Source organism: Oncorhynchus clarkii, chromosome 3 (assembly GCF_045791955.1).
Source record: "Oncorhynchus clarkii lewisi isolate Uvic-CL-2024 chromosome 3, UVic_Ocla_1.0, whole genome shotgun sequence".
NCBI lineage: Eukaryota > Metazoa > Chordata > Actinopteri > Salmoniformes > Salmonidae > Oncorhynchus > Oncorhynchus clarkii.
In genome coordinates this window covers 84,764,295-84,792,245 of record NC_092149.1, presented here as the reverse complement: position 1 = coordinate 84,792,245, position 27,951 = coordinate 84,764,295, and the positions used below count along the sequence as shown (strand labels likewise).

At 45.2% G+C, this 27,951-nt stretch overlaps 1 protein-coding gene across 1 annotated transcript in view; it reads left to right on the top strand.

Annotated features, from left to right (window-relative positions):
* The window catches only part of LOC139406187 (syntaxin-binding protein 5-like), a 236,343-nt gene that overhangs the window by 142,268 nt on the left and 66,124 nt on the right, over nt 1-27,951 (top strand). Inside the window, exons 14-19 of the mRNA XM_071148687.1 lie at nt 106-146; nt 3,005-3,219; nt 4,138-4,283; nt 4,660-4,785; nt 6,344-6,495; nt 15,248-15,313. Of these exons, the coding sequence (XP_071004788.1) occupies nt 106-146; nt 3,005-3,219; nt 4,138-4,283; nt 4,660-4,785; nt 6,344-6,495; nt 15,248-15,313 (746 nt within the window). The remainder of the gene's footprint in view (nt 1-105; nt 147-3,004; nt 3,220-4,137; nt 4,284-4,659; nt 4,786-6,343; nt 6,496-15,247; nt 15,314-27,951) is intronic.

Here is a 27,951-nt window from a genome sequence, read left to right as displayed (position 1 = left end):
CTCTGCTCCCCTTTGTGTTTGTTGTTGATAAAAGCAGTGTCTCATTCAGGATTGGACACGGACTGTTCTCTTGACCTTTGCCCCCATCTTTTACTCTTTATGCAGACACGCAGATGGAACCGTAAAGTTTTGGGACGCATCTGCTAGTAAGTTCACTCTCTCCCTTCCTTTCTTATGTTACAATACTAACACGACTATATTATCAACAATACTATAGTATCAACAATACTATAGTATCAACAATACTATAGTACCAGCAATACTACGGTATCAACAATACTATATTATCAACAATACTATAGTATCGGCAATACTATAGTATCAACAATACTATATTATTAACAATACTATAGTATCAACAATACTATAGTATCAACAATACCATAGTATCGACAATACTATAGTATCAACAATACTATATTATCAACAATACTATAGTATCAACAATACTATATTATCAACAATACTATATTATCAACAATACTATAGCATCAACAATACTATAGTATCAACAATACTATAGTATCAACAATACTATATTATCAACAATACTATAGTATCAACAATACTATAGTATCAACAATACTGTAGTATCAACAATACTATATTATCAACACTACTATAGTATCAACAATACTATAGTATCAACAATACTATAGTATCAACAATACTATAGTATCAACAATATCAACAATACTATAGTACCAACAATACTACAGTATCAACAATACTGTATTATCAACAATACTATAGTATCGGCAATACTATAGTATCAACAATACTATATTATCAACAATACTATAGTATCAACAATACTATAGTATCGACAGTACTATATTATCAACAATACTACAGTATCAACAATACTATAGTATCAACAATACTATAGTATCAACAATACTATATTATCAACAATGCTATATTATCAACAATACTATATTATCGACAATACAATATTATCAACAATACTATAGTATCAACAATACTATAGTATCAACAATACTGTAGTATCAACAATACTGTAGTATCAACAATACTATATTATCAACAATACTATAGTATCAACAATACTATAGTATCAACACTACTGTAGTATCAACAATACTATATTATCAACAATACTATAGTATCAGCAATACTATAGTATCAACAATACTATAGTATCAACAATACTATAGTATCAACAATACTATATTATCAACAATACTATAGTATCAACAATACTGTAGTATCAACAATACTATATTATCGACAATGCTATAGTATCAACAATACTATATTATCAACAATACTATAGTATCAACAATACTATATTATCAACAATACTATAGTATCAACAATACTATATTATCAACAATACTATATTATCAACCATACTATAGCATCAACAATACTATAGTATCAACAATACTGTAGTATCAACAATACTGTAGTATCAACAATAATATATTATCAACAATACTATATTATCATCAATACTATATTATCAACAATACTATAGTATCAGCAATACTATATTATCAACAATACTATATTATCAACAATACTATATTATCAACAATACTATATAATCAACAATACTATAGTATCAACAATGCTATATTGGCAACCATATTCAAAAATACCACATTATTACACATCGACACTCTACACATCAATGTAGCCTAGTGGTTAAAGCGTTGGACTAGTAAACGAAAGGTTGCAAGTTCAAATCCCTGAGCTGACAAGGTCGTTCTGCCGTTCTGCTCCTGAACAAGGCAGTTAACCCACTGTTCCTAGGCCGTCATTGAAAATAAGAATTTGTTCTTAACTGACTTGCCTAGTTAATTAAATAAACGTAAAATAATCAACAATAATATATTATCGACAGTTCTCTACAATACTAACACTGCTGTGCTATGAACAATACTCAACACTACTCAACAATGCTAACACTGCTGTGCTATGAACAATACTCAACACTACTCAACAATGCTAACACTGCTGTGCTATGAACAATACTCAACACTACTCAACAATGCTAACACTGCTGTGCTATGAACAATACTCAACACTACTCAACAATGCTAACACTGCTGTGCTATGAACAATACTCAACACTACTCAACAATGCTAACACTGCTGTGCTATGAACAATACTCAACACTACTCAACAATGCTAACACTGCTGTGCTATGAACAATACTCAACACTACTCAACAATGCTAACACTGCTGTGCTATGAACAATACTCAACACTACTCAACAATGCTAACACTGCTGTGCTATGAACAATACTCAACACTACTCAACAATGCTAACACTGCTGTGCTATGAACAATACTCAACACTACTCAACAATACTCAGAAATGCCATATTATCGCCACTGCTTGTCAATACTAATACTACGATGTTGTCAACAATACTCGACAATACTATATCAGCAACAATACTCGGCAATGCTAGCACTGATATAGTATCGACAATGCGCAACAATACCAATCCTACTATATTGTCGACAATACTGCCACTACTATATTGTCAACAGTGCTCAACAATACTGTATCATTGGCAATACTCAACACTACTACAGTGTCAACGATACTAACATTATCGTCAATACTTACCCTACTATATTATGAACAATACTCAGAAATACTAACACTGCTATAGCATGAACAATACTCGGCAGTAATACCGCTGCTGTATTATCATCAATACTAGCGCTACTATATTATAAACAATACTCGGCAATACTACTACTGCCATATTAGCATCAATGCTATCGCTACTATACTATCATCGCTGCTATATTATCATCAATGCTACCACTACTATATTATAAACAATACTCAACAATACCAACACTACTATATTATCGGCAGTACTGACACCACTATATTATCAACAATACCCAGCAATACTACCACTGCTATATTATCATCAATACTAACACTTCACTGATTCTAATTACATAAGAACTCAATTTTTTGCATTTATAAACTAGACTCTTTGTGTGACCAGTTACGCTCCAGATGCTGTACAAGCTGAAAACGTCTAAGGTGTTTGAGAACCCCAATGCGGGTGAAGGCCGGGCGGTCGAGCAGGTAGAGGAGGACCCTTACGCCATTCAGATGGTCCGCTGGTGCCCGCAGAGCCGTCTCTTCTGTGTGGTGGGCATCTCTGCCCACGTCATCCTCTACCGTTTCAGCAAACACGACGCCAACGCAGAGATAGTGGTGAGTGGATGAGAGATGTTTCCTAACCCGCTTCCCCAGTCAGTACAGCTGATTCAACTACAATACTACAGTATTATCCACACAAAAACTATGTAGTAAATCCTACAGTATTATCCACACAAAAACTCTGCAGTAAATACTACAGTATTATCCACACAAAAACTCTGTATATACTGCAGAAATTTCTGCAAAAACAGTTCAGTCCGCACACTTGTTTAATTATAGGTAGTACTACAGTAGTACTACAGTAGTACTACAGTATTCTAATTTGCATATACCCTAGGCCTTCCCCTCCCCAATATCCCAATTTGTGTCACCCGTGAGTGAGAAACCTACGTGACAAGTATAGACCATACATTTTGTTCCTATAGATTAGAGCAGGAGCTCTGAACTCTCTGTTCAGAACCCAGTCCTACCTACCAACAGGTTATGGAAAATGTGCTATTTTAGCGTCTTGTTCAGTAGGTTTTCTCAAGGAGAAAGCCCCCCCCCCCACTTCAATGTCAAAGATAACAAATGAAAACACTTAAGTAAAAACTACAGTAAAGTCCCCAGAAACACTACAGTAAATACTACAGTATACTACAGTCTGCAAACCACTACAGTAAATACTACAGTATACTACAGTCTGCAAAACACTACAGTAAATACTACAGTAGACTACAGTCTGCAAAACACTACAGTAAATACTACAGTATACTAGTCTACAAAATACTACAGTAAATACTGCAGTATACCATAGTCCACAAAACACTACAGTGTTTTAAAGTCTGCAAAATACTACATTAAATACTATATTTATATTCTACTCTCTTTTTTACTACAGTATTTATGAATTTGTATTGTCTTTTGAAGCACCACACAACTTTCCCCCTGTGGCAGGATAATACATCTAATATCATCTAATCTAATCCACAGTCTCTAGAAGTGCGTCTGCAGTTTGATTCAGAGGACATCATCTCCCTGTCAGAGACAGACCAGTGTTTCTCAGACCCCAGTTCCCACTCCCCCCAGATGCCCGGTAGCCCCAGCAACGGCTCACAAGACAGCCTCCACTACCGCAAGTGAGTCACTTCTGTCATACACCTCGACAGGGTCTACCAAGGTGTCGCTGTCAGACACCTCAACAGGGTCTACCAAGGTGTTGCTGTCAGACACCTCAACAGGGTCTACCAAGGTGTCGCTGTCAGACACCTCAACAGGGTCTACCAAGGTGTCGCTGTCAGACACCTCAACAGGGTCTACCAAGGTGTCGCTGTCAGACACCTCAACAGGGTCTACCAAGGTGTCGCTGTCAGACACCTCAACATGGTCTACCAAGGTGTCGCTGTCAGACACCTCAACAAGGTCTACCAAGGTGTCGCTGTGATGGTAAAATTGTTATAACTTTCAAACTGTCTTTCCCCTCTATCCCCCCCTCCCTCCCTCTCTGTATGTCAGGGTGAAGAGTCGTCCAGTGCGCATGCCCCCGGGGTACCAGGCTGAGTTGGTGATGCAGCTGCAATGGGTGGATAGAGAGCCCCCCCAGCAGATCACCAGCCTGGATATCAACTCTGCCTATGGCCTGTGAGTGACTCTCGGCTCTCTGTCCCTCTCTGTCTCTGTCCCTCTCTGTCTCTGTCCCTCGGTCTCTCTGCCTCTCTCTCTTTCTGTCCCTCTCTCTCTCCCTCTCTCTCTCTCTCTCTCTCTCTCTCTCTCTCTCACTCTCTCTCTCTCTGTCCCTCTCTGTCTCTGTCCCTCTCTGCCTCTGTCCCTCTCTCTCCCTCTCTCTCTCTCTGTGTCTCTGTCTGTCCCTCTCTGTCTCTGTCCCCTCTCTCTCTCTCTCTCTCTCTCTCTCTCTCTCTCTCTCTGTCCCTCTGTCTCTGTCCCTCTCTCTCTCTCTGTCCCTTTCTGTCTCTGTCCCTCTCTCTCTCTCTGTCCCTTTCTGTCTCAGTCCCTCTCTGCCTCTTTATTCATCATCCCAGCAGCTATTTTCTAATAAATTGAATAAAGCATACGCCTAAATACACGAATACATATTTCATTTCACCCACTCATCTATAATTTAACCGTAGCAGAAGGAAACTGTAATCGGTGAAACATGATTCAAAAAAAGTTTTGAAAAAAACGTGTCTGGTTTTCTGGGAAAAGAGGCTGTTTTGACAGAGGAGAGAAACTTTGATTCCTCCTTGGCTGCTTCTCTACAGTTAATCAATAGAAAAACCTCAAGGTCATTACCAAGCTTATGTTTTCCAGAGTTTGGTCGAAAAAGTTGATACATTCGCAGCTCTTAAAAAAAATAAAATAAGAGTCTACAGTGAGTCTACAGTGCAGGAGGCATACACAGACAAGGTCACTAACCGTGCTCCCCTGAAGCTATTCATTCGTTAAAGTGGATTTTAGTCATCTCTTCAGTTTGTTCTGTATACTGTCTTGGCACTGGTACTGTAGGTTTTCACCCCTACACATACACTGGGCTTATGTCTCTACATCTGCATACCACTTGGTATGAAAGAAACAGTACATACACTGGGCTTATGTCTCTACATCTGCATACCACTTGGTATGAAAGAAACAGTATATACACTGGGGTTAGGTCTCAGTATATTGAGCTGCAATCTAAAGTGATGTTCTAGTGTACATTGGAATCAATATATGTATGTTTCATATATGTACAGTGGGGCAAAAAAGTAGTTTGTCAGCCACCAATTGTGCAAGTTCTCCCACTTAAAAAGATGAGAGGCCTGTAATTTTCATCATAGGTATACTTCAACTATGACAGACAAAATGAGGAGAAAAAAATCCAGAAAATCACTTTGTAGGATTTTTAATGAATTTATTTGCAAATTATGGTGGAAAATAAGTATTTGGTCACCTACAAACCAGCAAGATTTCTGGCTCTCACAGACCTGTAACTTCTTCTTTAAGAGGCTCCTCTGTCATCCACTCGTTACCCCCCCCCCCCCCTCCCCCTAAGAGTGAACAGTACTATATATACTAAGATGCCAATTACATTAGATAGGAACTATTCTTCAGGTTATGGGTGCAGAACCTCGTGTTCTTTCAGTTACTCCAATCCATTTCACACTAACTAGACTTGCTCTGTGTTTCTGTGTGTGTTTCTGTGTGTGTTTCTGTGTGTCAGTCTAGCGTTTGGGAGCTGCAATGGTCTAGTGGTGGTGGACTACATTCAGAAGACCATCCTGATGTGTGTGAGCACGTTGGACCTGTACGGAGCTGCTGACCCCTACCAACGCCTCACACGCTCCCCACGCAAAAACAGACAGTCCACCTCAGGTAGGGGAACACGCCCCGTGTTCCTCGCACATACAACACACACACATACACACACACACACACACACACACACTCAAATACAAATGCATATACTGTACACATAAATGTACAGTAATCACATGTACTGGTATGTTCACACACATAGACATAGACTGTATCAACAATTTCTCCCTCTCTCTACATCTCTCTGTCTCTCTCTTCTCCCATTTTCTTTTTATCTTTCTGGTATCTGTCATGACCTCACTCTCCATTTCTGTCTTAATCTTATCTCAGTTGTCCTTTCTTTCTCTTTCCTGTCTCTTCTCCTAACCTCTCTGTCTCTTCTCCTAACCTATCTGTCTCTTCTCCTAACCTCTCTGTCTCTTCTCCTAACCTATCTGTCTCTTCTCCTAACCTCTCTGTCTCTTCTCCTAGCCTCTCTGTCTCTTCTCCTAACCTCTCTGCCTCTTCTCCTAACCTCTCTGTCTCTTCTCCTAGCCTCTGTCTCTTCTCCTAGCCTCTCTGACTCTTCTCCTAACCTCTCTGTCTCTTCTCCTAGCCTCTCTGTCTCTTCTCCTAACCTCTCTGTCTCTTCTCCTAACCTCTTTGTCTCTTCTCCTAACCTCTCTGCCTCTTCTCCTAACCTCTCTGTCTCTTCTCCTAACCTCTCTGTCTCTTCTCCGAACCTCTCTGCCTCACTACAATACATAAACAAAACAAAACACACCACCATTCACAAACAACCACGTGAGGTGCATGTGACCGGCTGCATACCACGGTGGCGTCATGTGCGTGTTGTGGTTCTTTCAGTCACTTTTGCTTGAGCACTACTCTTAGATAAGACCTACCGAAGCATCTCTTAGCATATCTTAGACCAGGGTTCCCCAAACTGTTGGCCGCCGGCCCAATTTGGCCTCTCTATCTCTTCTCCTAACCTCTCTGTCTCTTCTCCTAACCTCTCTGTCTCTTCTCCTAACCTCTGTCTCTTCTAATAACCTCTCTGTCTCTTCTCCTAACCTCTCTGCCTCTTCTCCTAACCTCTCTGTCTCTTCTCCTAACCTCTCTGTCTCTTCTCCTAACCTCTCTGTATCTTCTCCTAACCTCTCTGTCTCTTCTCCTAACCTCTCTGTCTCTTCTCCTAGCCTCTCTGTCTCTTCTCCTAACCTCTCTGTCTCTTCTCCTAACCTCTTTGTCTCTTCTCCTAGCCTCTCTGTCTCTTCTCCTAACCTCTCTGTCTCTTCTCCTAACCTCTCTGTCTCTTCTCCTAACCTCTGTCTCTTCTCCTAACGTCTTAGTCTCTTCTCCTAACCTCTCTGTCTCTTCTCCTAACCTCTCTGTCTCTTCTCCTAGCCTCTCTGTCTCTTCTCCTAGCCTCTCTTTCTCTTCTCCTAGCCTCTCTGTCTCTTCTCCTAACCTCTCTGTCTCCTCTCCTAACCTCTCTGTCTCTTCTCCTAACCTCTGTCTCTTCTCCTAACCTCTGTCTCTTCTCCTAACGTCTTAGTCTCTTCTCCTAACCTCTCTGTCTCTTCTCCTAACCTCTCTGTCTCTTCTCCTAACCTCTGTCTCTTCTCATAACCTCTGTCTCTTCTCCTAACTTCTCTGTCTCTTCTCCTAACCTCTCTGTCTCTTCTCCTAACCTCTCTGTCTCTTCTCCAAACCTCTGTCTCTTCTCCTAACCTCTCTGTCTCTTCTCCTAACCTCTCTGTCTCTTCTCCTAGCCTCTCTGTCTCTTCTCCTAACCTCTCTGTCTCTTCTCCTAGCCTCTCTGTCTCTTCTCCTAACCTCTCTGTCTCTTCTCCTAGCCTCTCTGTCTCTTCTCCTAACCTCTCTGTCTCTTCTCCTAACCTCTCTGTCTCTTCTCCTAGCCTCTCTGTCTCTTCTCCTAACCTCTCTGTCTCTTCTCCTAGCCTCTCTGTCTCTTCTCCTAACCTCTCTGTCTCTTCTCCTAGCCTCTCTGTCTCTTCTCCTAACCTCTCTGTCTCTTCTCCTAACCTCTTTGTCTCTTCTCCTAACCTCTCTGTCTCTTCTCCTAGCCTCTCTGTCTCTTCTCCTAACCTCTCTGTCTCTTCTCCTAACCTCTCTGTCTCTTCTCCTAACCTCTCTGCCTCTTCTCCTAACCTCTCTGTCTCTTCTCCTAACCTCTCTGTCTCTTCTCCTAACCTCTCTGTATCTTCTCCTAACCTCTCTGTCTCTTCTCCTAACCTCTCTGTCTCTTCTCCTAGCCTCTCTGTCTCTTCTCCTAACCTCTCTGTCTCTTCTCCTAACCTCTTTGTCTCTTCTCCTAACCTCTCTGTCTCTTTTCCTAACCTCTGTCTCTTCTCCTAACCTCTCCGTCTCTTCTCCTAACCTCTCTGTCTCTTCTCCTAACCTCTCCGTCTCTTCTCCTAACCTCTGTCTCTTCTCCTAACCTCTCTCTCTTCTCCTAACCTCTCTGTCTCTTCTCCTAACCTCTCTGTCTCTTCTCCTAGCCTCTCTGTCTCTTCTCCTAACCTCTCTGTCTCTTCTCCTAACTTCTCTGTCTCTTCTCCTAACCTCTCTGTCTCTTCTCCTAACCTCTCTGTCTCTTCTCCAAACCTCTGTCTCTTCTCCTAACCTCTCTGTCTCTTCTCCTAACCTCTCTGTCTCTTCTCCTAACTTCTCTGTCTCTTCTCCTAACCTCTCTGTCTCTTCTCCTAACCTCTCTGTCTCTTCTCCTAGCCTCTCTGTCTCTTCTCCTAACCTCTCTGTCTCTTCTCCTAGCCTCTCTGTCTCTTCTCCTAACCTCTCTGTCTCTTCTCCTAGCCTCTCTGTCTCTTCTCCTAACCTCTCTGTCTCTTCTCCTAACCTCTTTGTCTCTTCTCCTAACCTCTCTGTCTCTTCTCCTAGCCTCTCTGTCTCTTCTCCTAACCTCTCTGTCTCTTCTCCTAACCTCTTTGTCTCTTCTCCTAACCTCTCTGTCTCTTCTCCTAGCCTCTCTGTCTCTTCTCCTAACCTCTCTGTCTCTTCTCCTAACCTCTCTGTCTCTTCTCCTAACCTCTTTGTCTCTTCTCCTAACCTCTCTGTCTCTTCTCCTAACCTCTTTGTCTCTTCTCCTAACCTCTCTGCCTCTTCTCCTAACCTCTCTGTCTCTTCTCCTAGCCTCTCTGTCTCTTCTCCTAACCTTTCTGTCTCTTCTCCTAAACTCTTTGTCTCTTCTCCTAACCTCTCTGCCTCTTCTCCTAACCTCTCTGTCTCTTCTCCTAACCTCTCTGTCTCTTCTCCTAACCTCTCTGCCTCTCTACAATACATAAACAAAACAAAACACACCACCATTCACAAACAACCACGTGAGGTGCATGTGACCGGCTGCATACCACGGTGGCGTCATGTGCGTGTTGTGGTTCTTTCAGTCACTTTTGCTTGAGCACTACTCTTAGATAAGACCTACCGAAGCATCTCTTAGCATATCTTAGACCAGGGTTCCCCAAACTGTTGGCCGCCGGCCCAATTTGGCCTGCGGGTGATTTTATTTGCCCCCCCCCCAAAAAAAAAAAAACATTTTTAGGGTGGAAGTAAGACTGCAAAAACAACAGCAAATGAGGTCCAAATGTTTTTTATTTGGAAAATGTTTCCAAAGTATTCCCACGCATTATGGAGAGGTATACAGTATCAGTCAAATCAGTCAAATCATTCAGGGTTTTTCTTTATTTTTACTATTTTCTACGTTGTAAAATACAAGTGAAGACATCAACACTGTGAAAGAACACATATGGAATCATGTAGTAACCAAAAAAGTCTTAAACAAATCAAAATATATTTTCTATTTCAGATTTTTCAAAGTAGCCAATTTGCAAATCTCCCCCCGAGGTTGAATCTATGCTGAAGAAAAATGTCAAAGCAAAATGCAACAATTTCAACTACTGACTTACAATTCATGTAAGGACATCCATCAATAGTGGATATTCATTAGGCCCTAATCTATGGGTTTCACATGACTGGGCAGGGGTGCAGCCATGGGTGGTCCTGGGAGGTCATAGACCCACCCACTTGGGAGCCAATCAGCTCCAGCCAATCAGAGTTTTTCCTCCCTCCCCCTCAATTTATTTACTGTTCTGAGTTGATCTTTTGGGTTTCTCCACTATACACTAACTGGGTTTCTGCTTGCCTTCACTTTCCTTTTCACTCTGGGCCTTGTGTTCTTCTCTCTCTCTCTCCCTCCTCCTCTTCCTCCTCCTCCTTCCTCCCTCCCTCTTGGTGTCTATGGCTGCTGGTGTGGGCATGTGTTCTTCTCTCTCTCTCCCTCCTCTTCCTCTTCCTCCCTCCTCCCTCCCTCTTGGTGTCTATGGCTGCTGGTATGGGCATGTGTTCTTCTCTCTCTCTCCCTCCCTCCTCCTCTTCCTCCTCCTCCCTCCTCCCTCCCTCTTGGTGTCTATGGCTGCTGGTATGGGCATGTGTTCTTCTTTCTCTCTCTCTTTCTCTCTCTCTCTCTCCCTCCTCCTCTTCCTCCTCCTCCCTCCTTCTTGGTGTCTACGGCTGCTGGTATGGGCATGTGTTCTTCTCTCCCTCCTCCTCTTCCTCCTCCTCCCTCCTCCCTCCCTCTTTGTGTCTATGGCTGCTGGTATGGGCATGTGTTCTTCTCTCTCTCCCTCCTCCTCTTCCTCCTCCCTCCCTCTTGGTGTCTATGGCTGCTGGTATGGGCATTTGTTCTTCTCTCTCTCTCCCTCCTCCTCTTCCTCCTCCTCCCTCCTCCCTCCCTCTTGGTGTCTATGGCTGCTGGTATGGGCATGTGTTCTCTCTCTCTCCCTCTTCCTCTTCCTCCTCCTCCCTCCTCCCTCCCTCTTGGTGTCTATGGCTGCTGGTATAGGCATGTGTTCTTCTCTCTCTCTCTCTCCCTCCTCCTCTTCCTCCTCCTCCCTCCTCCCTCCCTCTTGGTGTCTATGGCTGCTTGTATGGGCATGTGTTCTTCTCTCTCCCTCCTCCTCTTCCTCCTCCTCCTTCCTCCCTCCCTCTTGGTGTCTATGGCTGCTGGTATGGGCATGTGTTCTTCTCTCTCTCTCTCCTTCCTCCTCTTCCTCCTTCCTCCCTCCCTCTTGGTGTCTATGACTGCTGGTATGGGCATGTGTTCTTCTCTCTCTCTCCCTCCTCCTCTTCCTCCTCCTCCTTCCTCCCTCCCTCTTGGTGTCTATGGCTGCTGGTATGGGCATGTGTTCTTCTCTCTCTCTCTCCTTCCTCCTCTTCCTCCTTCCTCCCTCCCTCTTGGTGTCTATGACTGCTGGTATGGGCATGTGTTCTTCTCTCTCTCTCCCTCCTCCTCTTCCTCCTCCTCCTTCCTCCCTCCCTCTTGGTGTCTATGGCTGCTGGTATGGGCATGTGTTCTTCTCTCTCTCTCCCTCCTCCTCTCCCTCCTCCTCCCTCCTCCCTCCCTCTTGGTGTCTACGGCTGCTGGTATGGGCATGTGTTCTTCTCTCTCTCTCCCCCTCCTCCTCTTCCTCCTCCTCCCTCCTCCCTCCCTCTTGGTGTCTACGGCTGCTGGTATGGGCATGTGTTCTTCTCTCTCTCTCCCTCCTCCTCTTCCTCCTCCTCCCTCCTCCCTCCCTCTTGGTGTCTATGGCTGCTGGTATGGGCATGTGTTCTTCTCTCTCTCTCCCTCCTCCTCTTCCTCCTCCTCCCTCCTCCCTCCCTCTTGGTGTCTATGGCTGCTGGTATGGGCATGTGTTCTTCTCTCTCTCCCTCCTCCTCTTCCTCCTCCTCCTCCCTCCTCCCTCCGTCTTGGTGTTTACGGCTGCTGGTATGGGCATGTGTTCTTCTCTCTCTCCCTCCTCCTCTTCCTCCTCCTCCCTCCTCCCTCCCTCTTGGTGTCTACGGCTGCTGGTATGGGCATGTGAAACTACCTAAAGACTTTTGCATGCGTAGCCTGTCTCACTTTTATTCAGATTCAAAGAAAAGGATCCATAAGTCCTATCAGAGTAAGTCAGGTGATCCTCAAGGCAAGGAGACAAGGAGACAAGGGGACAAGGGACGAAGTGGGACAAGGAATTAAGGGGGCAAGAGGATAGTGGCAAGGGGGCGTACTAGAGAGATGATTGGAATGACATAGATTTTTACTGAAACAGCTCTGAAGCAACTCCCCAAGAGTTAAAGACAAATCCCGGTGTCAGCGCAACCGCTATCAAATTAAATGCCACGGCTTTATCAGAACCTGTGTCATGTTAAATCCCAATAGTCCAGTTATCTCAATATAGTAGGTCCTTTTGCCAAGGTCCCGTTAGAATATTGTATCTCGTTTATGAAATGACTAAATGTCAAATAGCCAAGCCACAGTATGTACATTGCAAAAAGGAAGCACAGAAGATATGAGTGATTGAAATTACAAATCATGACAAAGACATTCAAACATTGTATTATAAATATTATGTGCACCTTTTATAGCTAAGTCAATATTTGGATCATTATCGACTTCTTTGTGAGATATTTATTATGATTTATTTTTAATTACCATTCATTTGATTAATTACGTCATTCTTTTTTTTCCCACTGCAGTTGATCAAAGTCATGGATTTAATTAAAACTTCTCAGCTGAGTTTTGTCCCAGCAAAGTTACTCAGTTATAACAATGTACTTTTGAAATATGAAAATACAACACACTAGGGAAATTGTGATGATTTATTTATGAAACGCAACATTGCCCATAATTCGAGGACGCTGGTCTAATGCTACCGGTAGACTAGATTTAATTTAATTAACTAAAATAGTAAAGTTTAGATTTCACATGAGTTTGCTTCATCACTCTGTGACGAGGTCTTTGTTCCATCTTTATCATTTGTGTTTGTCTATTTGAATGAGGCTTGCACTGCACGGCGTATATATTTTAACCGTCTGAATTGGCATTGCCTTCCATTTCAGATGGTTCTGTTTAGAACGAAATGATTAGAAAACTATTTCGGTTCCAACCCCCCAGTGGTGGAAAAAGTACCCAATCTTATTATTTGAGTAAAAGTAAAGATACCTTAATAGAAAATGATTGAAGTAAAAATGAAAGTCACCCAGTAAAATATAATTTGAGTAAAAGTAAAACTGTTTTTTTGGTTTTAAATATACTGAAGTGTCAAAAGAAGATGTTATTTCTAAAATATACTTAAGTACCAAAGTATATATTTATTTTTTATTTTACGTTCATTTAACGAGGCAAGTTAGTTAAGAACAAATTCTTATTTACAATGACGCCCTACCTTGAGATAGCTTCCTGTAGCGCGAGGTAGCTTCCTGTAGCGCGAGGTAGCTTCCTGTAGCGCGAGGTAGCTTGCCTTACCCCAAAATCTATATCCTTAATGCTGAGGGCCAAGCAGAGACGCATCAGGTCTCATTTATACAGTCTTTGGTATGACTAAGCTGGGAATCGAACTTCCAACCTTCCAATCTCAGGGAGGAATCTCTAAAAAAAACAAGGCAACTTGCAGGCCTCATTTGCAGGCCTCATTTCCTATGGTGTTTGTTGTCATGCATGCTGATGGTGTGCTAAGCTGATCCCGAGCTTCAACGTGGATTCACGTATTATTCTGTATAACCCTCTGGCTACAGCGATCGTCAATTTCCAGGAAGTCTTTAGACAATTATAAATAGAGAAATGTGAGATGACAACAGCACGACCATCTGGGCACAGAACGTCAGTTCACCTTCTAGTTTGGATTTACATTTGGATTGAAGTTGTCAACTAATGTGAATTCAATGTGAAATCAACCAAAAAATGTTCAACATGTCATTGGGTTTAGGTTAAAAGTTGGGTGGGGGAAAAAAAATAGACAATGCCCTTACATTTACACATCTAATTAGTTTTCAACATGGATTCGCCATCATCACATAGATCTTGGTGGTTGAAATGACATGGAAACAACGTTGACTCAACCAGTTTTTACCCCCCAGTGGGAAGTGAATATGCGATCATCATGTATGGGTGAAACTTCCTGAATCTTCTGTGTTGCTTCAGGATCAGAGTTGTCATCCTCAGAAAGGCAACAGACACTGTTATGCTACGGACAACTGCATGTTGTATCACCATGGCAACAGACACTGTTATGCTACTGACAACTGCATGTTGTATCACCATGGCAACATACACTGTTATGCTACTGACAACTGCATGTTGTATCACCATGGCAACATACACTGTTATGCTACTGACAACTGCAGGTTGTATCACCATGGCAACATACAATGTTACAGCACTGACAACTGTCCATTGTATCACCATGGCAACAAGCACTGTTACGGCACTGACAACCAATTGTTATATTACCATGGCAACAGAGATGGTTACAGCACTGACAACTGCATGTTGTATCACCATGGCAACAGACACGGTTAGAGCACTGACAACTGTCTGTTGTATCACTGTGCTAACAGACATTGTTACAACACTGACAACTGATTGTTATATTACCATGGCAACAGACACTGTTACAGCACTGACAACTGTATGTTGTATCACCATGGCAACATACACTGTTGCAGCACTGACAACTGTCTATTGTATCACCATTGCAACAGACACTGTTGCAGCACTGACAACTGATTGTTATATTACCATGGCAACATACACTGTTACAGCACTGACAACTGTCTGTTGTATCACCATGGCAACATACACTGTTACAGCACTGCAAACTGTCTATTGTATCACCATTGCAACAGACACTGTTACAACACTGACAACTGTCTATTGTATCATCATGCTTTCTTTATATGACCATGACTAAAGAGTCTCTCTCTATCCCACTTCCTCCTCCTCTTCCTCCTGGAATCTGATTGGCTGTGACAGGCCTAACGGAACTGTCCGACAACCAGGTGTCCATGGACATGGAGAGAAGCAAGTCACCCACCTCAGGTAATGCCTCACCCTAACCCTAACCCCTAACCCTAACCCCTAACCCTAACCCTAACCTACCTCACCTCAGGTAATGCCTCACCCTAACCCTAACCCCTAACCCTAACCCTAACCCCTAACCCTAACCCTAACCCACCTCACCTCAGGTAATGCCTCACCCTATCCCTAACCCCTAACCCTAACCCCTAACCCTAACCCTAACCCACCTCACCTCAGGTAATGCCTCACCCTAACCCTAACCCTCACCCTAACCCTCACCCTAACCCCTAACCCATCTCACCTCAGGTAATGCCTCACCCTCACCCTAACCCTAACCCTCACCCTAACACCTAACCCTAACCCATCTCACCTCAGGTAATGCCTCACCCTAACCCTAACCCACCTCACCTCAGGTAATGCCTCACCCTAACCCTCACCCTAACCCTCACCCTAACCCCTAACCCATCTCACCTCAGGTAATGCCTCACCCTAACCCTAACCCTCACCCTAACCCCTAACCCTAACCCATCTCACCTCAGGTAATGCCTCACCCTAACCCTCACCCTAACCCTCACCCTAACCCCTAACCCTAACCCATCTCACCTCAGGTAATGCCTTACCCTAACCCTAACCCACCTCACCTCAGGTAATGCCTCACCCTAACCCTCACCCTAACCCCTAACCCTCACCCTAACCCCTAACCCATCTCACCTCAGGTAATGCCTCACCCTAACCCTAACCCACCTCACCTCAGGTAATGCCTCACCCTAACCCCTAACCCTAAACCTAACCCACCTCAGGTAATGCCTCACTCACTCACACCTGTGTGTCCCTGCACACTAACCCTAACACTAACCCTAACCCACCTCACCTCAGGTAATGCCTCACCCTAACCCTAACCCTAACCCCTAACCCCCTAACCCTAACCCTAACCCACCTCACCTCAGGTAATGCCTCACCCTAACCCCTAACCCTCTAGCCCTAACCCTAACCCACCTCACCTCAAGTAATGCCTCACCCTAACCCCTAACCCCTAACCCTAACCCTAACACACCTCACCTCAGGTAATGCCTCACCCTAACCCTAACCCCTAACCCTAACGCTAACCCACCTCAGGTAATGCCTCACCCTAACCCTCACCCTAACCCTAACCCTAACCCTAACCCACCTCAGGTAATGCCTCACCCTAACCCTCACCCTAACCCTAACCCTAACCCTAACCCACCTCAGGTAATGCCTCACCCTAACCCTCACCCTAACCCTAACCCTAACCCTAACCCACCTCAGGTAATGCCTCACCCTAACCCTCACCCTAACCCTAACCCTCACCCTAACCCTAACCCTAACCCTAACCCTAACCCACCTCAGGTAATGCCTCACCCTAACCCTCACCCTAACCCTAACCCTAACCCTAACCCACCTCAGGTAATGCCTCACCCTAACCCTCACCCTAACCCTAACCCTAACCCACCTCAGGTAATGCCTCACCCTAACCCTCACCCTAACCCTAACCCTAACCCTAACCCACCTCAGGTAATGCCTCACCCTAACCCTCACCCTAACCCTAACCCTAACCCCTAACCCCCTAACCCTAACCCTAACCCACCTCACCTCAGGTAATGCCTCACCCTAACCCCTAACCCCTAACCCTAACCCTAACACACCTCACCTCAGGTAATGCCTCACCCTAACCCTAACCCTAACCCCTAACCCTCTAACCCTAACCCTAACCCACCTCACCTCAAGTAATGCCTCACCCTAACCCCTAACCCCTAACCCTAACCCTAACACACCTCACCTTAGGTAATGCCTAACCCTAACCCTAACCCTCTAACCCTAACCCTAACCCACCTCACCTCAAGTAATGCCTCACCCTAACCCCTAACCCCTAACCCTAACACACCTCACCTCAGGTAATGCCTCACCCTAACCCTAACCCTAACCCCTAACCCTAACGCTAACCCACCTCAGGTAATGCCTCACCCTAACCCTCACCCTAACCCTAACCCTAACCCACCTCAGGTAATGCCTCAACCTAACCCTCACCCTAACCCTAACCCTAACCCTAACCCTAACCCACCTCAGGTAATGCCTCACCCTAACCCTCACCCTAACCCTAACCCTAACCCACCTCAGGTAATGCCTCACCCTAACCCTCACCCTAACCCTAACCCTCACCCTAACCCTAACCCTAACCCTAACCCACCTCAGGTAATGCCTCACCCTAACCCTCACCCTAACCCTAACCCTAACCCTAACCCACCTCAGGTAATGCCTCACCCTAACCCTCACCCTAACCCTCACCCTAACCCTAACCCTAACCCTAACCCTAACCCACCTCATGTAATGCCTCACCCTAATCCTCACCCTAACCCTAACCCTAACCCTAACCCACCTCAGGTAATGCCTCACCCTAACCCTCACCCTAACCCTAACCCTAACCCTAACCCACCTCAGGTAATGCCTCACCCTAACCCTCACCCTAACCCTAACCCTAACCCTAACCCACCTCAGGTAATGCCTCACCCTAACCCTCACCCTAACCCTAACCCTAACCCACCTCAGGTAATGCCTCACCCTAACCCTCACCCTAACCCTAACCCTAACCCTAACCCTAACCCACCTCAGGTAATGCCTCACCCTAACCCTAACCCTCACCCTAACCCTAACCCACCTCAGGTAATGCCTCACCCTAACCCTCACCCTAACCCTAACCCTAACCCTAACCCTAACCCACCTCAGGTAATGCCTCACCCTAACCCTCACCCTAACCCTAACCCTAACCCCTAACCCACCTCAGGTATTGCCTCAATCACTCACACCTGTTTGTCAATGCACACTAACCCTCACCCTATCCCTAATTCTAACCCTAATTCTAACCCATAACCCAAAACTAACCTTAACCCTATCCCTAATTCTAACCCTAATTCTAACCCCTAACCCTTAAACTAACCCTAAACTAACCTGAATCATATCCCTAATTCTAACCCTAATTTGAATCCTAATTCTATCCCTAATTCCAACCCATAACCCTAAACTAACCTTAACCCTATCCCTAATTCTAACCATAATTCTAACCCTAATTCTAACCCCTAACCCTTACACTAACCCTAAACTAACCTTAACCCTGTCCCTAATTCTAACCCTAATTCTAAACCCTAAGCCTAAAATGGCCTTTTTCCTTGTGGGGACATGCTAACTGTCCACACTTGTTCCAATTTTTTCTTGTTTTACTATCGTTGGGAGGACTTTTGGTTCCCACGAGAATAGTAAACCCCTCCAACAACACATCACACACACATCACACACAGTCCCCAGCTCCCTTCACGGGACTGTTATATCTGATCAGTGCTGAAGGTCCTGTTGGGATGCAGGTCTGTTTCAGCAGACACCTAGCCTCTGGTTATGGACACTGTTCCTGTCACTAGGGTATGGACACTGTACCTGTCACTGGTATGGACACTGTGCCTGTCACTGGTATGGACGCTGTGCCTGTCACTGGTATGGACACTGTGCCTGTCACTAGGGTATGGACACTGTACCTGTCACTAGGGTATGGACACTGTGCCTGTCACTAGGGTATGGACACTGTACCTGTCACTAGGGTATGGACACTGTACCTGTCACTAGGGTATGGACACTGTACCTGTCACTAGGGTATGGACACTGTACCTGTCACTAGGGTATGGACACTGTACCTGTCACTAGGGTATGGACACTGTACCTGTCACTAGGGTATGGACACTGTGCCTGTCACTAGGGTATGGACACTGTACCTGTCACTAGGGTATGGACACTGTACCTGTCACTAGGGTATGGACACTGTACCTGTCACTAGGGTATGGACGCTGTACCTGTCACTAGGGTATGGACACTGTACCTGTCACTAGGGTATGGGCACTGTACCTGTCACTAGGGTATGGACACTGTACCTGTCACTAGGGTATGGACACTGTACCTGTCACTAGGGTATGGACACTGTACCTGTCACTAGGGTATGGACACTGTACCTGTCACTAGGGTATGGACACTGTACCTGTCACTAGGGTATGGACACTGTACCTGTCACTAGGGTATGGACACTGTACCTGTCACTAAGGTATGGACACTGTACCTGTCACTAAGGTATGGACACTGTACCTGTCACTAGGGTATGGACACTGTACCTGTCACTAGGGTATGGACACTGTGCCTGTCACTAGGGTATGGACACTGTACCTGTCACTAGGGTATGGACACTGTACCTGTCACTAGGGTATGGACACTGTACCTGTCGCTAGGGTATGGACACTGTACCTGTCGCTGGGGTATGGACACTGTGCCTGTCACTAGGGTATGGACACTGTACCTGTCACTAGGGTATGGACACTGTACCTGTCACTAAGGTATGGACACTGTACCTGTCACTAGGGTATGGACACTGTACCTGTCACTAGGGTATGGACACTGTACCTGTCACTAGGGTATGGACACTGTGCCTGTCACTAGGGTATGGACACTGTACCTGTCACTAGGGTATGGACACTGTACCTGTCACTAGGGTATGGACACTGTACCTGTCGCTAGGGTATGGACACTGTACCTGTCGCTGGGGTATGGACACTGTGCCTGTCACTAGGGTATGGACACTGTGCCTGTCACTAGGTATGGACACTGTACCTGTCACTAGGTATGGACACTGTACCTGTCACTAGGTATGGACACTGTACCTGTCACTAGGGTATGGACACTGTACCTGTCACTAGGTATGGACACTGTACCTGTCACTAGGTATGGACACTGTACCTGTCACTAGGGTATGGACACTGTACCTGTCGCTGGGGTATCACTGTGACTTTAAGTGAATGGCAACACTATTGACATATCACCTAGTAGGAGTCTCAAAGAGTTAGTTCTATTTAGGAAACATAAATACTGTCTCATTGCTGTGGTTGTTGAGGAAAATTAGAAGTTGTGTGTGTTTGTCATGTTTTATAGCAACTTTGAATGCATTTATGTATCATTATAGGAGATGTGTACTCTATCAGAGGCCAATTTAGAGAGAAAGAGAGGGATAGAGAGGGAGAGAGAGAGAGAAAGGGGAGAGAGAGAAAGCGGTGTCCTGCCGGGATGCTAGATGGATGTGTCAGATCTAGTCGGTCAGCTAGTGTGTGTCTATTTGAGACAGGGAGAGATATATATTGTTTCTCCCACTGTCCGTCTTCTCTCCCTCCCTCCATCTTCTCTCCATCACTCCTTTCCCTCCGTCTTCTCTCCCTCCCTCCATCTTCTCTCCATCACTCCCTTCCCTCCGTCTTCTCTCCCTCCCTCCGTCTTCTCTCCATCACTCCCTTCCCTCCGTCTTCTCTCCCTCCCTCCATCTTCTCTCCATCACTCCCTTCCCTCCGTCTTCTCTCCCTCCCTCCGTCTTCTCTCCATCACTCCCTTCCCTCCGTCTTCTCTCCCTCCCTCCGTCTTCTCTCCCTCCCTCCATCATCTCTCCATCACTCCCTTCCCTCCGTCTTCTCTCCCTCCCTCCATCTTCTCTCCATCACTCCCTTCCCTCCGTCTTCTCTCCCTCCCTCCATCTTCTCTCCATCACTCCCTTCCCTCCGTCTTCTCTCCCTCCCTCCATCCCTCCCTCCAGACAGACAGACAGACAGACAGACAGACAGACAGACAGAAACCTGCTTTGGCAATGTAAACATATGTTTCCCATACCAATAAAGCCCCTTGAATTGGGTTGAATGTCCAGTATCTCCCCAGTCTATAGGGTGTTAGACCTGCTGTACCTGTCCAGTATCTCCCCAGTCTATAGGGTATAAGACCTGCTGTACCTGTCCAGTATCTCCCCAGTCTATAGGGTATGAACCCTGTTGTCCCTGTCCAGTATCTCCCCAGTCTATAGGGTGTTAACCCTGTTGTCCCTGTCCAGTATCTCCCCAGTCTATAGGGTATAAACCCTGTTGTCCCTATCCAGTATCTCCCCAGTCTATAGGGTATAAGACCTGTTGTCCCTGTCCAGTATCTCCCCAGTCTATAGGATATAATACCTGTTGTCCCTGTCCAGTATCTCCCCAGTCTATAGGGTATAATACCTGTTGTCCCTGTCCAGTATCTCCCCAGTCTATAGGGTATGAACCCTGTTGTCCCTGTCCAGTATCTCCCCAGTCTATAGGGTACAAGACCTGTTGTCCCTGTCCAGTATCTCCCCAGTCTATAGGGTATAAGACCTGTTGTCCCTGTCCAGTATCTCCCCAGTCTATAGGGTATAAGACCTGTTGTCCCTGTCCAGTATCTCCCCAGTCTATAGGGTATAAGACCTGTTGTCCCTGTCCAGTATCTCCCCAGTCTATAGGATATAATACCTGTTGTCCCTGTCCAGTATCTCCCCAGTCTATAGGGTATAATACCTGTTGTCCCTGTCCAGTATCTCCCCAGTCTATAGGGTATGAACCCTGTTGTCCCTGTCCAGTATCTCCCCAGTCTATAGGATATAATACCTGTTGTCCCTGTCCAGTATCTCCCCAGTCTATAGGGTATAAGACCTGCTGTCCCTGTCCAGTATCTCCCCAGTCTATAGGGTATAAGACCTGTTGTCCCTGTGCAGTATCTCCCCAGTCTATAGGGTATAAGACCTGTTGTCCATGTCCAGTATCTCCCCAGTCTATAGGGTATAATACCTGCTGTCCCTGTCCAGTATCTCCCCAGTCTATGGGGTATAAGACCTGTTGTCCCTGTCCAGTATCTCCCCAGTCTATAGGGTATGAACCCTGTTGTCCATGTCCAGTATCTCCCCAGTCTATAGGGTATAAGACCTGTTGTACCTGTCCAGTATCTCCCCAGTCTATAGGGTATAAGACCTGTTGTCCCTGTCCAGTATCTCCCCAGTCTATAGGGTATAAGACCTGTTGTACATGTCCAGTATCTCCCCAGTCTATAGGCTATAAGACCTGTTGTCCCTGTCCAGTATCTCCCCAGTCTATAGGGTATAAGACCTGTTGTCCCTGTCCAGTATCTCCCCAGTCTATAGGGTATAAGACCTGCTGTACCTGTCCAGTATTTCCCCAGTCTATAGGGTATAAGACCTGTTGTCCCTGTCCAGTATCTCCCCAGTATATAGGGTATAAGACCTGTTGTCCCTGTCCAGTATCTCCCCAGTCTATAGGGTATTAACCCTGTTGTACCTGTCCAGTATCTCCCCAGTCTATAGGGTATAAGACCTGTTGTCCCTGTCCAGTATCTCCCCAGTCTATAGGGTATAAGACCTGCTGTACCTGTCCAGTATCTCCCCAGTCTATAGGGTATAAGACCTGTTGTCCCTGTCCAGTATCTCCCCAGTCTATAGGGTATAATACCTGTTGTCCCTGTCCAGTATCTCCCCAGTCTATAGGGTATGAACCCTGTTGTCCCTGTCCAGTATCTCCCCAGTCTATAGGGTACAAGACCTGTTGTCCCTGTCCAGTATCTCCCCAGTCTATAGGGTATAAGACCTGTTGTCCCTGTCCAGTATCTCCCCAGTCTATAGGGTATGAACCCTGTTGTCCCTGTCCAGTATCTCCCCAGTCTATAGGATATAATACCTGTTGTCCCTGTCCAGTATCTCCCCAGTCTATAGGGTATAAGACCTGCTGTCCCTGTCCAGTATCTCCCCAGTCTATAGGGTATAAGACCTGTTGTCCCTGTGCAGTATCTCCCCAGTCTATAGGGTATAAGACCTGTTGTCCATGTCCAGTATCTCCCCAGTCTATAGGGTATAATACCTGCTGTCCCTGTCCAGTATCTCCCCAGTCTATGGGGTATAAGACCTGTTGTCCCTGTCCAGTATCTCCCCAGTCTATAGGGTATGAACCCTGTTGTCCATGTCCAGTATCTCCCCAGTCTATAGGGTATAAGACCTGTTGTACCTGTCCAGTATCTCCCCAGTCTATAGGGTATAAGACCTGTTGTCCCTGTCCAGTATCTCCCCAGTCTATAGGGTATAAGACCTGTTGTACCTGTCCAGTATCTCCCCAGTCTATAGGCTATAAGACCTGTTGTCCCTGTCCAGTATCTCCCCAGTCTATAGGGTATAAGACCTGTTGTCCCTGTCCAGTATCTCCCCAGTCTATAGGGTATAAGACCTGCTGTACCTGTCCAGTATTTCCCCAGTCTATAGGGTATAAGACCTGTTGTCCCTGTCCAGTATCTCCCCAGTCTATAGGGTATAAGACCTGTTGTACCTGTCCAGTATCTCCCCAGTCTATAGGGTATAAGACCTGTTGTCCCTGTCCAGTATCTCCCCAGTCTATAGGGTATAAGACCTGCTGTACCTGTCCAGTATCTCCCCAGTCTATAGGGTATAAGACCTAGCCATTTATCTACAATTCTCCTGAGAACAAAAGAAGCACATCGGACCAAGGTTATTCTCACTAAAGTGCCCGTGGTGGTGGGATGTAATGTGCATAGTTATGTGAAATAGGTCAGTGTTGTCTTATCTATTATCTGGTCCCATCTCCTCTATTAAATGCAGAGATGGATAGATGGAGAGATGGAGAGAGAGAGAGAGAGAGGGAGAGGGGGAGGGAGAATGATATAGATACACTGTGATACTACAAAGGGACAGAGACACATGTATGGGTGGAGAAAACGAGGTGGACTGTGGAAGGTAGAACATGGGGGATATCAGAGGTAGGATAGAAGAGACGGAACCCAGATCCTGTTAACCATCTACCATCAACTCTCTACCCTCTCTGCCATGTCAATAATGAGATCTCCTCCCTCCTTCCATCTCACCGCTCCCCACCGAGACACATTTCCCCGTTAAGCCCTGTCATTGGGCCCGCTCGTCTTCCTCCGTTCCTTCCTCCCTTTTCTTACGTTGTTGTTTGTTTATGTTGTTATTGTTTTTTTGTGTTGTCTGGGTTTCTGCTCTCCTTTCTGTTGTAGTCGATGCTGCGGCTGATGGTAGTACGTGCCCTGTTATGTAGTCTGGGGCGAGTCGTGAGGCAAATAAGCTGAAATGCCAGAGTGTTTCTCTGAGCAAGCGGGATACATTCGGAGGCAAGACTCCAGGAGAAGAGAGGAGATGTGCTGGGGGTGTCACGGAGCTCCCTGTGCAGAAGCCACCTACCTGGGCTGGATGTGTCTGCTGTTATCTCCTATAATGAGAGAGCAGCTGGGATCAATATTTACACCACAATCTGGTCGCCGTGCTATTTCACGAGGGGTCGAGAGAAGGTGAGATAGCAACAGTAAAGTAAGAAAGTACATAAAGTTAGTTACCCACGGCTGGAATCGATATCTTTAAGAAGAAACACTCTGTTTAAAGGGGGTGCTGGTTGGTTTGGACCAGAGTGTGGACTGGACCACCTGCTGTGAGGAAATTCCAGGTGTTACTGTACCTGTATCATCAACAACACCATTTCATTTAGTTTTGAGGATTTGTGATGTTGACTGGTGTTAGTAGTTGTCTACGTAATGATAGAGGTAGTTGTAGTTTTTGTTACAGAGGCTGTTTTTTTTGTTTGTTTTGAGCTGTAGTCTTACCTTATCACACAAGTGTGTTTTGTTATCTTCAGAATCAACTGTCGGCAAGGTACCAGCTCGTCTCTCTGTCTCAATGCACCCATTATTTTTGTTTTTGTTTTGTCCCTCCTTGTGTGTTCTGTTGGATCCCTGTTGGCTCCCTTCACCCTGTACCTCGTTCCATGCCTGAGCCCGTGGCCGGTCTGAGAGCCAAGCACTGCAGTCCAGTCTTTTACTTACTGGACAATGGTAAGAGGATGGCCCAGGGAAACCTGTCCCTCTCACGTCCCACCGCTGGGGGAGTGTGGGTGGGCCACACTCCCCCTGGTCTGGTCTGGGTCTGGTCTGGGTCTGGGTCTGGGTCTGGTCTGGTCTGGGTCTGGGTCTGGGTCTGGGTCTGGTCTGGGTCTGGGTCTGGTCTGGTCTGGGTCTGGGTCTGGGTCTGGGTCTGGTCTGGGTCTGGGTCTGGTCTGGGTCTGGTCTGGGTCTGGGTCTGGGTCTGGTCTGGGTCTGGTCTGGGTCTGGTCTGGGTCTGGGTCTGGGTCTGGTCTGGGTCTGGGTCTGGTCTGGGTCTGGTCTGGGTCTGGTCTGGGTCTGGTCTGGGTCTGGTCTGGGTCTGGTCTGGGTCTGGTCTGGTCTGGTATGGGTCTGGTCTGGGTCTGGTCTGGGTCTGGGTCTGGTCTGGTCTGGGTCTGGTCTGGGTCTGGGTCTGGTCTGGGTCTGGTCTGGGTCTGGTCTGGTCTGGGTCTGTTCTGGTCTGGGTCTGGGTCTGGTCTGGGTCTGGTCTGGGTCTTGTCTGGTCTGGGTCTGGGTCTGGGTCTGGTCTGGGTCTGGTCTGGGACTTGTCTGGTCTGGGTCTGGGTCTGGGTCTGGTCTGGTCTAGTCTTACGGCGTTGCATCCGGCATCAGCTTCTGAGGCAGGCAGGGGAGGACACTTCAGCACCTTTCCCATCCATCCATCCATGTTGTTGTTGATGTTATGTTGTTGTTGTCATGTTGTTGTTATGTTGATGGTGTCATGTTGTTGTCATGTTGTTGTTGTTGTTGTTATTGCTATGTTGTTGTTGTTATGTTGATGTTGTTGTTATGTTGATTTTATGTTGTTGTTTTTATGTTGTTGTTGTTATGTTGATGTTGTTATGATGATATGTTGTTGTTACATTGTTGATGTTATGTTGGTGTTGTTATGTTGTTGTGTTGTTGGTGTTGGCATGTTGTTGTTGTTGTTATGTTGTTGTTGTCATGTTGTTGTTGTTGTTTTTATGTTGTTGTTGTTGTCATGTTGTTGTTGTTGTTGTTGATATGTTGTTGTTTTTATTTTGTTGTTGTTGTCATGTTGTTGTTGTTGTTGTTGTTTTTTGTTGTTGTTATCATGTTGTTGTTGTTGTTGTTTTTATGTTGTTGTTGTTGTCATGTTGTTGTTGTTGTTTTTATGTTGTTATGTTGTTGTTATGTTGTTGTTGTTGTTATGTTGGTGTTGTATTGTGGTTGTTGTTATGTTGTTGGTGTTGTCATGTTGTTGTTGTTATGTTGTTGTTGTTGTTGTTGTTATGTTGTTGTTGTCATGTTGTTGTTATGTTGTTGGTGTTGTCATGTTGTTGTTGTTGTTATGCTGTTGTTGTTTTTATGTTGTTGTTGTTATGTTGTTGTTGTTGTTATGTTGTTGTTGTTATGTTGTTGTTATTGTCATGTTTTAACTGCATGGACTCTGTGATGTTGCAGTAACTAAGGCTTCAGCTTGCTGTAGGAATATATTAGGGAGAACAGCACTATTTCTGGCTTTACTCTGTTTGTATTCACCATAACATGGAAGTCAGAGGCAATCAGGGCATTTAAGACAATATACAGTACGTCTATATTTATCCTTAACTGAGAAATACAAAAACTGACCTTTCATTGGGCAACAGGTTAATGTGTAACATAATTATGTCCGAACAAATATGTAAATATTGTCATTTGTTAAAAGTCAATGTTAGCACAGTGCCCCTGTTTGAGCTGTTAAATGGTGTGGATAATTCCACCATGCTATGGGAGAGAGAGCTGTCATTCCATCATTGTGTTCCTCTGTTGCTACACAATTATGCTGCTACGCATCATGGATGCAGCATCTGGACACTGTTTCTGCTTATACACACACACACACACACACACACACACACACACACACACACACACACACACAAACACACACACACACACACACACACACACACACACACACACACACAGAGTTTTGTATCGCTATCCTTGTGAGGAGCAAAGAATTCATTCACTTCCAAGATCCTATTTTCCCTAACCCCTAGCCCTTAATCTAACCCTAACCCCTAGCCCTTAATCTAACCCTAACCCTTAATCTAACCCCTAGCCCTTAATCTAACCCTAACCGTAACCCTTAATCTAACCCTAACCGTAACCCCTAACCCCTAGCCCTTAATCTAACCCTAACCGTAACCCATAACCCTAACCGTAAACCCTAACCGTAACCCCTAACCCTTAATCTAACCCTAACCCTAACCCCTAGCCCTTAATCTAACCCTAACCGTAACCCATAACCCTAACCGTAAATCCTAACCGTAACCCCTAACCCTTAATCTAACCCTAACCCCTAGCCCTTAATCTAACCCTAACCGTAACCCATAACCCTAACCGTAAACCCTAACCGTAACCCATAACCCTTAATCTAACCCTAACCTTAACACTTAACCTAACCTAACCATAACCCTAAACCTTAACCACTAACCCTAAAACTATACCTAACTCTAACTCCTAACCGTAACCCCTAACCCAAACCTTAATTCTAACCCTAACCCTAATTGTAAACCTAACCCCCAAGCCTAAAATAGCATTTTGTTTCTCGTGGGGTACCGGCAAATCCCCACTTGTCTGAATTTTCCTTGTTTTCCTATCATTGTGAGGACTTCTGGTACCCACAAGAATAGTTAAACAAACACACACACACATACTCACTCAAATATTTTAATTAATATCCACAACTAATCTGATAGGCTTTACCGGTAAGACTGAAATACATTTTATTAATCTTGGAATTCAATTATGCCGCTATATATCACAGCAAGACTTTGCCTTTATTTTGGTTTGTTTGGTTGTCAATTAGGGTGGGTAGGGTGAATACATGGTCTGTTGTACGGTAATTTGGTAAAAAGCCAATTTGA